The sequence below is a fragment of the Hyla sarda genome, chromosome 2 (assembly GCF_029499605.1).
Source record: "Hyla sarda isolate aHylSar1 chromosome 2, aHylSar1.hap1, whole genome shotgun sequence".
NCBI classification, from domain to species: Eukaryota; Metazoa; Chordata; class Amphibia; order Anura; family Hylidae; genus Hyla; species Hyla sarda.
Window position 1 is genome coordinate 119,073,327 of NC_079190.1, and position 12,858 is coordinate 119,086,184.

The window sequence follows — 12,858 nt, forward strand, 5'->3', positions numbered from 1 at the left end:
CCTTCTGATTTCAGTACTTCTGTAAAAAAAAAAAAAAAAATTACAAATGGGCATATACTAATTTTAAAGGGAATCTGTCATCTGTATCCCCTGCACTAACCAATTGGCACAGGCTTGTAGTGCAGGTGACATTGATGATACTGCTCCTCACCTTTGTTCTTCGGTAATCTCTGTATTTCAGTATATGCTAATGACCCTGCTTGGAGCACCAAGCCACTGGTGCAAGGTGCCAACATTTTCATTGTTACGCCTTCTCCCCTCTGCTTAACCTCCTCTGTTGCAGAATGGAGCTCCACCCTGCACCATAACACCTCTACTCTTCATGTGTAATAGCCACAGGCATTATGGTGAAGAGTGGAGATCTAATTTGCAGCAAAGGAGGCTCAGCACAGGGGAGAAGGCATTGCAATTAAGCCTGACACCTTGCTCTTATGGCTTGGGAACGCACGCAGTGCTTCAATCAGGGTCATTAGACTATACAGAAGAAAGGAGGCAGGAAGCGAAGAATGGTAAGTATCATTTTCATTGTCACCGGCACTGCAAGCCTGTACTAACAGGTTAATGTGGCTGATACTGATGACAAATTCTCTTCAAAGATATTTTAATAGTATATCAAAAAGTTTTGATTTTAGGGTTAGAATTCATCATATGATTATTTTACTTTGTGCTTGGACGATGAACCTACTTTTTGTTGCATTTCTTATCTTATAGATAGCAGGGGAAGAAAGGATAAGGAAAGAGAACGAGATGACCGGGAGCAAAGTGGCTCTAGAGACCACAGAGATGAAAGAGAATCTCGTGACGGTCGTGATCGTAGAGACATCAGGGATAACCGTGACAGAAGAGAGACTAGGGATACCAGGGAGAGCCGTGAGGCTAGAGATTCTCGTGACTATAGAGACACTAAAGAAAGCAGAGAGCAGAAGGAGTCTCGCTCTGCTCGTGACACTCATGATTATAGAGAAAGAGACAATCGTGAGTCCCATAGGAAAGATGATCAGTATGATGAACGCAGCTACAGAAGAAGTCATGGGAGAGATGAATCTTCAAGATCCGAAACAAGAAATGATTCTAGAAATGACGGCCGTAATGAATCCAGGAGTGAGGCCAGGAGTGATCGGAATGGCCGGGCACGAGGACGTGCTGCAGACCCTCCTGAAAAAGGTGTTTTTTTTTATTTATTTTTTGTCTTTTACAATGAATTAGTTAATGCTTTGTAACCAAAGAAAATTAAGATTTACTGTTTACTGCCCTCCCACCTTGTTCTCAGTTTTGATAGTTTTGCTTTTCCCTCAGAAACATAGATATTCTCTGCAAAGGATTAATTTAATTTAAATGTTCCAAGCAATCAAGTGCTAGACAAATCTCCCTTTTATACCATTTCCCACTCCAGCTAGTACGATGTAACATTTTGAATTTGTAATATGGTTTTCACTTATCTTTTCAGGTACTAACACTTTGCAGGAACAAGTGATGCAGTTTATGATTCCTTCATTTTCTTACATTTTTTCTTATTCTTAATATGTTAACAGGTGGTCGTGGAAATAGAAGTTCTCAGGTGGATAACCATAGCAGCAGCAATTACCACGACAACTGGGATTCAAGGAGTAGTTATACGGAACGCGAGAGGTATGACAGCCGCGACCAGGGGAGAGATTCGTCATTTGATCGTAGACATGGGGACAGAGAACGCCGTGAGCGCGAGAGAGGTAAATATCAACTTTTTCTGTGGTTGAACAAGTTTATTTATTTATTTATTTTTATTTTTGTACATCCTGTGATGTCAGTAACTGATATAGCCTAGTAATGCATGATACCTTCTGGGCCTCACATCTCTGCACACTTAGATAAGTCATTGTTACACCAAAAGGGTGAAAATAAATTGAAACCCTCTACTCCTGTCAAATGTTTTTTGTGCCATGCTTTGTGTGTCAGCAAAATTGTGGAAGGGAGGTAATATTTTACACAGTAATGAACCTTCCTATGTCTAGTTTTGCAGTTAGATCATATAAGACAATCCTTTTTAAGTGGATGTATCACTTTCTAAGGGGGGGGCTTGTTTAACCTGTTGGGGACCACGGGTGTATAGGTATGCCTTTGTGCCCTGGTACTTAACCACTTAAAGGGGTACTCCGGTGAAAAACTTTTTATTTTTTTATTTTTTTTTTATTTTTATTTTTTTTTAAATCAACTGGTGCCAGTAAGTTAAACAGATTTATAAATTACTTCTATTAAAAATCTTAATCCTTCCTGTACTTATTAGCTGCTGAATACTACAGTGGAAATTCTTTTCTGTTTGAAATACAGAGCTGTCTGCTGACATCATGAGCACAGTGTTCTCTTCTGACATCTCTGTCCATTTTAGGAACTGTCCAGGGTAAAAGGAAATCCCCATAGCAAACATATGCTGTTCTGGACAGTTCATAAAATGGACAGAAATGTCAGCAGAGAGCACTGTGCTCATGATGTCAGCAGACAGTTCTGTGTTTCAAAAAGAAAAGAATTTCCACTGTAGTATTCAGCAGCTAATAAGTACAGGAAGGATTAAGATTTTTTAATAGAAGTAATTTACAAATCTGTTTAACTTTGATTTAAAAAATAATAATTTTGCATTTTAATTTTTTCCTCCTTACATTTTAAAAACCATAACCCTTTAAATTTTCCTCCTAAAAATCCATTTTATGGCTTATTTTTGGCACCACCAATTCTACTTTGCACATTAGTCATTTTACCCAAAAATCCACGGCAAAAAAAAAAACATTGTGCTACAAAATTGAAGAAAAAACGCCATTTCTCGGTCGCTCTTCATTGGGGGACACCTAACTGATGGGTATATGCTCTTGCCACTAGGAGGCGCTGACACTAGGAAAAAGAAAAGTCGGCTCCTCCCTGGCAGGATATACCCGCCCACCTGCAGTGAGGCAACTAGTTTTAACTAGTGTCAGTTAGGAGGTGGACACACAGGTCTGGAGCTCCAGACCTGGTCTTTTTATTATTTTCTAGTAAGGGCTGTTTAGTCAGGTTCTTTACTCCCTTTTTTTTTCCCCTTTTTCAGGTGGGGGTTCAGGAGCATGGCGCTATCTGTTCCCCCATGTGCGGCTAAGGGGCACGGGACATTGACGAAGATTCCAATGCACCGTTAACCCCTTCCTGCCAATGGCCAGTGCCTGGGGTTGCACCTTGGTTCCAGGTCCCCCCATTCGCCCCTGTTCGCCATGTCAGCAAAAGGCAGGAGGCACTAGCTGGTCGAAGACTTCGAGGGTGAGTATGTGGCGGTTGAGGTGAGTATATTTCACCCCCCTCGGCAATCCCCCCGCACCCCCTCTCCCTCCCTCCCCGTGGACGTTCATGTGGGTCCCTGTTACTGGGGCGGGTTGTGGGTCCGGGCAGCGAGCGGTTAACCCTCTCTCCCTTCACGCAGCTTCAGCTGCATCTCCTATGGGGGTCTCTGGCTGGGGAGTCATCCACAATCTCCCTCTTGCTATGGGACTCTGCCCTTTATTGGGGGGTCTCATATTGGGGTTCCTCAGGTACCCTGGGGGGGGGGGGGGCTGTGTTTTTTACATGCTTGGTCCTGTGGAGGGCAGCCGCCACATTTTGCGGCGGCTCCCTCCACAAGAGTCCTGCCAGCTTACCTCCGTACAGCCTGCGTGCACAAGTGCGGCCGGCTCTGTGGGATTTTGGGGTCCATGGTGGCACATGGCCGCCTCTCGGATACTACGGCGGGTAGCTCCGCCCTTCGTTTTTCCCCTTCAGCGCGCAAAGCCGGTAGATCTGAGTACCTCCTCTCCAGCTCGCGCGCTGCTGGGGGTAATTGTCCCGCCCTCCTTCCCCGTTTTGGGGGCGGCGCGGGCAACAGTATGGCTCCCCGCGGCAGTAGCCGGTACCGGCAGGAGCTCGGGTTGGCGCGGGGCCTTGCGCCGGGCACTGCTGTTCATCGCCCCGCGCTCAACTACTCTCCCGCCGGATGGACGGGGACTCTGAGCTTTGCTCCGCCCCCGTCCTTCTCCTTCAGAGCAGGACCCGTTCGCTCCCGCAGCCTTTTGCCGGCGGGTTTGTTGCTGGATGGGGTGCATATCCCTGTCCATACAGCAGTACAGTGGGGGGTGTATATTCCCCATCTCAGCGGCTCGCTCCTTTTGGAGGTGGGGGAGTGGGCTCAGCTTCCCCTATGGACTCCTTCCAGTAAGCCAGACAGTAGTCTGCATGGTTTCCTACATCGCCGGTCACACGATTCACGGCTGATGCATCTGTGACTGGAGTTCCGGTTTCTCACTACTGAGCGAGGTAGCGATGGTATGAATGGTTATCTTCTGTGGATCCATGCCAGTAGGCCAGACAGTGGTCTGCATAGTTGACTACACCGCCTGTCCTACATCAAACTGCTGATGTGTCTGCCGCTGGTGTTCCAGTCCCTCTCTACTCAGTAAGGTACCGATGGTATGGATAGTTGTCTTCGGTGAATCCCTGCCAGTCAGCCTGACAGTGGTCGGCATGGTTGCATACGCCGCCTGTCATTCAGCCGATGGCTGATGTATCTACGCCTGGGGTTCCGGTCTTTCACTACTCAGCGAACTGCCGATGGTAGGCATAGTTGTCTTCATAGTGGATCCATGCTGGTTAGCCAGACAGTGTTCTGCAGGGTGGCCTACACTGTCTGTCAAACTTCAAACTGCTTATGTATCTGCAGCCTGGTTCCGGTACCTCATTGCTGGTGAGGTGCCGACGGGATGCATTGTTGTCTTGGACTCATACCAATAAGCCAGACATTCGTCTGCTTGGTTGTCTACTCCCTGTCCTACATCAACCAGCTGGTGTCTCTGCTTCGGCAGCTTTCGGTACCTCACTAGTGTGTGAGGCGTCCGACGGGGTGTTCCATTATCTGCTATGGTCCCATACCAGGAGCCAGTCAGTGGTCTGTATGGTTGCCTGCACCGTCTGTCATACATCACGTGTCTGATATATTTGAGGCTGGGGTTCTGGTACCTCACTACTGAGCGAGGTGCCAATACACTGTCTCATTTTCCATGGTCCTCTACCTGTCTACCTGGTAGTGGTCTGCAAGGTTTCCGGTGCCACTTGTTACGCATCACATCACCGGTGTATCTGCAACTGGTCTTCCAAAACCTCACTACTGGGTGAGTTTCCCGCTGGGATGACTCGCTGTCCCCTAGGGACTCATACCGGTAAGCCAGACAGTTGTCTGCATATTTTCTTCTGCCGACTGTTTCACGGCAGATGTTTTTTGCGGCGAGTGTTCCAGTACCCCACTGTTTTGCGTGGTATACGTGGAACTGACCCAGCGTGTCCCATGGACACTATACGGGATGTCAGGGATGCATTCCTTGGTCCCTCTGCTTTCCTCGATCTCCCTCCAGGGGGCGGGGTTTCTTGGCCTCCCCGCCCTTCCAATTTTGTCGTAGGTGCTCAGTTATCTCCGGTCTTTTTCCCTAACGCCTGGGGAGTTTCCTTGCTCAGCCAGACTGCTGCTTTGGGTCATCTACCATGCATTGTCGCCCTGTGGACAGTAGTTCGCCGCTACCATGGTAGTTTTCTTAGGAGTCTCTTAGAGTTGCCCCATGTGCCTTATATACTGCACCACATACTGGTTTACAGGGTTGCCTGCTTGGCAGGTCTCTCTCTGCATGTCTACTACTCTATCTACAGACTGTTGTATCTCTCCACTGTGCGTCTTCGTGTGCGGGACCAGACGTGGCCACGGTCTCTTTGCCCTATGGCCAGACTGTGTGTGCTTGGTGTTCCAATCCACCTGGTCACCTCCCACATTCGGCTGCCACTGCAGCTGTAGTCCAGTGTCTCTCTCCCAGGTGCAGTCCCGCAGTGTGTGTGCATGTGGGTTCTTAGGTCCCCTTTTTTCCTGTAGGTCACACTGTCGGCTTTTTTTTTACTGCTTCGCATTCATTCTTCCTCTCCTGAGTCTGCGACTGCAGCCTTGGTGTTTGGCACCATTAGGAGACGGGGTGTGGGTTTTTTGTCTGTGGGTTCCAGGGCCTTTGGCAGCGACAGCAGCGTCGCCTTGTTCTCCTTCTTAGGTTGCACTCTTGGTCTGCTGTGGACATAACTCCTTTCCTGCTGGTCCTTTGGATGTTTGCGTTTTCACAGTTTCTGCAGTCTTGGTCCGCTACTGTTGTCGTGGGGTCCTCATGTCTGTGTTCCTACATATGCTAGGACCGTTTTGTAGGTGTAGAGCCACCTTTCTTTGCTCAGTGAGTGCGCCCAGGGGCTTCCGTTGATTTTTGTCTCCGCAGTTGCGCTCCTCTGTTATGACATGGGGCCGGCTGGGGCGCCTGTCGGTTCTGCCCCTCCCAGTACCTCCGGGTGTTCTTTTCCGGGGTCTCTGTCCAGGGTGACTCGGGTGCCTCCTCGTCACTATCTGGATTAACCCTCAACAGGTCTTGTATTTTTTGCCCAGCTGCGGAGCGTGGGGCTCTGATCCCTCTTGGATTGCACGGTGGCTCCTCCAGGCAGTGAGGGCTGCAGGTCCGGCCGTTGATGGCCGCTGGGACCGATTCGATATGACGTTATATCGCGGGAGCCGGCGAAGGACGTAAATATACATCCTGCGTCGTTAAGGACCAAGGGCGTACCTGTACGCCTGTGGCAATTGTGATCCCTGCCGTTTGCCAATTCAGAGCGGCGAGTCGCGGCTATTCGGGCTGATCGGGTCTCTGATGACCCGATAGCCTTGAAAATAGGGATGATCGGAGCTGTCAGACAGCCCCAATCCTCCTGAAGCATAGGAGTGAGGTGGCAAAGGTGTCACCTCCTCCTATCCCCTGCGATTGGCCGGTCAGGACTGACCGGCAAATCGCAGGGGTGGGGGTGAAAGTTCATTTCCCCCGCTCTGCCCACCCCTGGATGTCAGGGCAGAGTGTGGAAAAGATGGTGGCGATGGTGCGGCGGGGACCAGTGGCAGTTACCTCCGATCAGTGTGGGGACTAGGGACCAGGACCGGTGGCTGACAGGAGGCGGCAAGCAAGTTGTATCGGTGTCAGATGCAGCTGTGAAGATCGCCGTAAAGTGATCTTCACTGCTGTATCTAGGCGCTTCAAAACTACAACTCCCAGCATGCCCAGACAGCTTTTGGCTGTCTGGGAGTTATAGTTTTGAAACGTCTGGAGGGCCACAGTTTGGAGACCACTGTGTTTGCAGAAGTTGCAAAACTACATTCCAGGCATGCTGGGAGTTGTAGTTCTGTAACATCTGGCCTTTCAGATGTTGCAGAACTACAACTCCCAGCATGCCTGGACAGTCTCTGCATGCTGGGAATTGTAGTTTTGAAACATCTGGAAGGGCACTGTTTGGAGACCACTATACAGTGGTGTCCAAACTGTAGCGCTCCAGATGTTAATCCAAAGCATGCCGAGACTGTCCAGGCATGCTGGGAGTTATAGTTCGGCAACATCTGGCCCTTCAGATGTTGCCGAACTACAACTCCCAGCATGCCTGGACAGTCAGGGGATGCTTGGAGTTGAAGTTCTGCAACATCTGGAGGGCTACAGTTTGGAGACCACTACACAGTGGTCTCCAAACTGTTCTCCCCCAGTTGTTGCATAACTACAACTTTCAACATGCTCTTTGGCTGTCTGGGCATGCTGGGAGTTGTAGTATTGCAACAACTGGAGGCATACTGGTTGGGAAACAGTCTGTGTTTCTCAGTCGCTCTTCATTGGGGGACACCTAACTGATGGGTATATGCTCTTGCCACTCTCTCCAGACCTGGTCTTTTTTTATTATTTTTTAGTAAGGGCTGTTTAGTTAGATTCTTCCCTTTTGTTTCCTTTTTCAGGTGGGGGTTCAGGAGCATGGCGCTACCTGTTTCCCCATATGCGGCTAAGGGGCACGGGACATAAAATACAAATGCACCGTTACCCCTTCCCGCCAACGCCATATGCGGCTAAGGGGCACGGAACATATACATACAAATGCACTGTTAACCCCTTCCCGCCAACGGCCAGCACTTTGGGGTCGCACCTTGGGTCCGCGTCCCCCTATTTTTGCCCGCTCGTCTTGGTCTGTAACAGCATGACGTGATGCAGGTGACTATAAGACTGGCTGAAGACATCTTAGGTGAGTATAAGAAGACAGGTGAGTATATATTTCCCCCCCTCTCCCCTTTTCCTCCCTCCCTTTCTCTACCTGTGGGTCCTGTATTGGGGGTTCTTAGGGACTCTGTCCTTTATTGGGGGGGGGGGGTTCATATTGGGGGGTCTCTCAGGTTCCCTGGGGGGAGCTGTGTTTTATACATATTAGGTCCTGTTGAGGACAGTCCTGTGGAGCACAGGAGTTTGAGCCGGCTCACTTCTGAACAGCCTGGCTGTTCCTTCTTGCCGGCTATTTCTCTGTACAGTTGCCGAAGGGAGGCCAGTTCCCTGGCGGCGCACGGCCGCCTCTCTGTCCCACTTTCCCAGCGCTACGGCGGATAGTTTCGCCCTTCTTCGTCTCAGCGCGCGCGAAATCTCACCTCACACCGGGAGGTCAGAGACTCGTGCGCTGCTGGGAGTTATTGTCCCGCCCTCCTTCCCCATTGCGGGGTCAGCGAGGGCAACGGTGCTTGGCTCCCGCCGCAGCAGCCCGGCAGAAGCTTGTGGTCCAGCCCGCTATTGCCCCGGATCGGCGGCTTGGCAGGCACTTTTAGCACTGTTATGAGCCGTTGCTCCTCCAGGGGCTTACTGTCTGCCACTTATGGGCAGCATCTTGCAGGGTGCCTTGCGCCCTTTATCTCCTTCCAAGTTAGTGTGGATGGCTGGAGTTCCATATTTGAATTTTATGATATCAGACATTAATTTTACATAAAAAAATAAATAAATAAGTCATTTAGAACATTTGGTGGTATTTGGCTCTCTCTGGTGGCCAACCCTCGTATTACAGTGTGATTTCTATTGTTGCTCACTTCGTGAAACACATGAAAACCGCCGTGGTTGCTACACCAAGTGACATACCTAGTCCATCTCTTTGCATTCAGCACACGGTCCTCGGGAATATTCCTGCGTGACATGCATTAGACCTGATATCACTATACAGAAGGTAGTTTCACCTACTCATTTCATGGCTGCCGCATCCGCGGCTCACACTCGGTACCCCACTGCTGATGCGAGGGACCGATACACCACCTGTCATACATCATTGGCTGCTGTATCTGCGGCTGCAGTCCCGGTACCTCACTACTGTTGGTGTCCGATGGAGCATCCCATTTTCTACTATGGACCCGTACCAGTAAGCCAGACAGTGGTCTGCATGGTAGCTTACACTACCTGTCATACATTAAACGACTGATGTATCTGCGGCTGGACATCCGCTGTCCACCCAGTACTTATTCCATAGCTGTGGGGCGACTAACGCGCCTCGCCAATCTACTTTCCACAGGGGATACGGGGATCAGGGGGGTTGGCATGGTTTTTTTTCTTGAGTTTTCCTCTCGACCAGCTTTGTTTCCCTTGTTTTTTTTGCTGAGAGCATTCAACTGAGCCTTTTCCTGTCTAGGCTGGTGGGCTCGCTGTCCACCATTGCAGCCTGCCTCTCTTTCTGGTTTTGTTTATCTGCTGCTGCTCACGCAGCTTGGTTCTCTCCTCTGTGGAGGAGCGGGTACAATCTCCCTGGAAGATTTTTCCCTTGATCTGTACCAATTGTACTGCACAGACACCAAAGTCTTCTGGGGTCATCTTTCCTATGCCCAGGCCCTGAGAATCCCAGCTAGGTTCTCATTTGTTTCTTCCTCCGTTCCCTTCTGGCGGGTTGTTTCTTCAGAGTGCTCTGGTCCGCTTGGACCACCGGAGTCGGGGACTGGTTGGTCTCCTCGGCTTGGACCCTGTCCTATGAAGCTATGGAGTACCTTCTTTTCTGGTGTTTTCTTCCGGTTCCTGGGGCCTTGGTGATGGTTTATGTCTTGGGCATGTGTAGTGATCCGGTCGAGACTCCCTCGCGATCCCATTAATCTGGACAGTCTTTCTGTTCCGCACTCCTCCACTTCTTCATGGAAGTTTGTCGCCCAGAGAGTTTTTCTCGGACTTCTGTTTCCCTTACTCTTCATATAGTTACATAGTTACATAGTTAGTATGGTTGAAAAAAGACATACGTCCATCAAGTCCAACCAGGGGATTGAAGGGAAGGATGTAAGGGGATAAGGGAAAGGGATGTAGTTTTATAATTCTGCATAAGCATTAATGTTATTTTGTTCCAGGAATGTATCTAACCCTGCTTTAAAGCTGTTAATTGTTCCTGCTGTGACCAGTTCCTGAGGTAGACCGTTCCATAAATTCACAGTCCTCACGGTAAAGAAGGCGTGCCGCCCCTTTAGAGTAAACCTTTTCTTCTCCAGACGGAGGGAGTGCCCCCTCGTCCTTTGGGGGGGTTTAACCTGGAACAGTTTTTCTCCATATTTTTTGTATGGGCCATTTATATACTTATATACGTTTATCATATCCCCCCTTAAACGTCTCTTCTCAAGACTAAACAATTGTAACTCCTTTAATCGCTCCTCATAGCTAAGATGTTCCATGCCCCATATTAGTTTAGTCGCGCGTCTCTGCACCCTTTCCAACTCCGCAGTGTCCCTTTTATGAACAGGCGACCAAAACTGAACAGCATATTCCAGGTGAGGCCGCACCAATGCTTTATAAAGGGGGAGTATTATGTCCCTGCCCCTCGAGTCCATGCCTCTTTTTATACATGACAATATCCTGCCGGCTTTGGAAGCAGCAGCCTGACATTGCATGCTATTTTGTAGTCTGTGATCTACAAGTACACCCAGATCCTTCTCTACCAGTGACTCTGCCAGTTTAATCCCCCCTAAGACATACGACGCATGCAGGTTATTAGTACCCAGATGCATAACTTTACATTTATCCACATTGAACCTCATTTGCCAAGTGGATGCCCAGACACTTAGTCTATCCAAGTCATCTTGTAACTTATGCACATCCTCTATAGACTGTACTGTGCTACAAAGCTTGGTGTCATCTGCAAAGATAGAAACAGAGCTGTTAATACCATCCTCTATATCATTGATAAATAAATTAAACAGCAGCGGGCCCAGTACTGAACCTTGGGGTACACCACTAATAACCGGGGACCAATCAGAGTACGAATCATTTACCACCACTCTCTGGGTACGATCTATGAGCCAGTGTTCAATCCAGTTACAAACTAAAGTTTCCAAGCCCAAGGACCTTAACTTACCTGTCAGATGTCTGTGAGGGACAGTATCAAATGCTTTGGCAAAATCCAGAAACACTATATCCACAGCCATTCCTCTGTCAAGGCTTCTACTCACCTCTTCATAAAAGCAAATTAGATTGGTTTGACAACTTCTATCCTTAGTAAACCCATGCTGGCTATCACTTATAATACTATTATCCCCTATGTATTCAGGGGTTTATCTTCCAGGTGGCTCTACGTCTCCAGTTTCCTTGTCCGTCTCTCTGGTATCCAAGATGCCCCCTCTTTTCAGGGTGTCTGCCGCTCCTTTCTTCCTTCGGGGTCTATGTCCTCTAGAGTTGGAGGGCGTTCAGATTATCCGCTTTACACCAGTAGGGCTATTTTGCCTTCTGGGTGCTCATTGCGTGCCCCTGGGATAGGGCTTCTTGGGTCTGCGGCCGTTTAGGTCCTTGTTCTCATGTTCCGGGCCTTTCCAGAGCAGGATTCCTTCGCTTTGTTTCCTGTGGTTCCTTGTCTCTCCTTATGACCCGGGTGCCTTGGGTCTCTACAGGGCTGGCTTTTTCCCTTGGCGTACTAGTCCATCTCCTGGAACGGGTGTTTTTCCAGGAGTCCATTTTCTGGGCCTAGTGTGTCTCCGCCTGGGGGGGGGGGGGGGGGGGGACTCATCTGCAGGCCTTATGGACATGTGGTTTCAGTCTCGGGACTGATTCCTTTTCCCTGGGGGTTGTTTTTGCCACCCTAGGGGTCTGCTTTGGTACCTCCCATTAGTTAGGTGTCCCCCAATAAAAAGCGACTGTGAGAAAAGAGGATTTTTGTACTCGCCGTAAAATCTCTTTCTCGTAGCCTTCATTGGGGGATACCACACCCACCCATTTCTTCGTCTTTTATTCCGGACTGTTTTTTCCGGCTCTTGGATTGTTCATCCGGGTTTCCTTTCTAGGGTCCTTTGGTCATTTGTCTTTGTTGGCTTCTCCTACTGCTTTGTGACAAAACTCATTACCTCACTGCAGGTGGGCGGGTATATCCTGCCAGGGAGGAGCCGACTTTTTTTTCCTAGTGTCAGCGCCTCCTAGTGGCAAGAGCATATACCCATCAGTTAGGTGTCCCCCAATGAAGGCTATGAGAGAGAGATTTTACGGGGAGTACAAAAATCCTCTTTTTCCAATCTGTGTGCCTCCTGCTGTTGCAAAACTATAACTCCCAGCATTCACTGATACACCATGCATGCTGGAAGTTGTAGTTTTACAACAGCTGGTGGCACATGGTTTAGGAAACACTTAGTTAGGAAACAGACAGTGGTGCGGAAACACTGCGGTAGTCTGTTACCTAACTCAGTGTTTTCCATTCCCAACCAGTGTGCCTCTAGCTATTGCATAACTACAACTCCCAGCATGCACGGTCTGGCCGTGCATGCTTGGAGTTGTAGTCTCCCCCCCAACGTGAATGTTACAGGGTACATTCACATGGGTGGGGGTTTACGGCAAGTTTCCGGCTTCAAGTTTGAGATGCGGCAAATTTTCTGCTGCTGTGGGAAACTCACTGTAAACCCCCGCCCGTGTGAATGTACCCTAAAAACACTACACAACACTAACACATAATAAAGAGTTAACACTACATACACATTACACCCTTACATTATTCCCCCCCCAATAAAAATTTTAATTGTCTTGTACATCAGTT

The 12,858-nt window shown here is 49.0% G+C and overlaps 1 protein-coding gene across 7 annotated transcripts in view; it reads left to right on the top strand.

The window, feature by feature from the left end:
- Nucleotides 1–12,858, top strand: part of ZC3H13 (zinc finger CCCH-type containing 13) — a 104,784-nt gene that overhangs the window by 48,005 nt on the left and 43,921 nt on the right. For all 7 annotated transcript variants that reach the window (XM_056555399.1, XM_056555398.1, XM_056555400.1 and 4 more), the window contains 2 exons: nucleotides 712–1,164; nucleotides 1,533–1,709. In XM_056555399.1, the coding sequence (XP_056411374.1) occupies nucleotides 712–1,164; nucleotides 1,533–1,709 (630 nt within the window). The remainder of the gene's footprint in view (nucleotides 1–711; nucleotides 1,165–1,532; nucleotides 1,710–12,858) is intronic.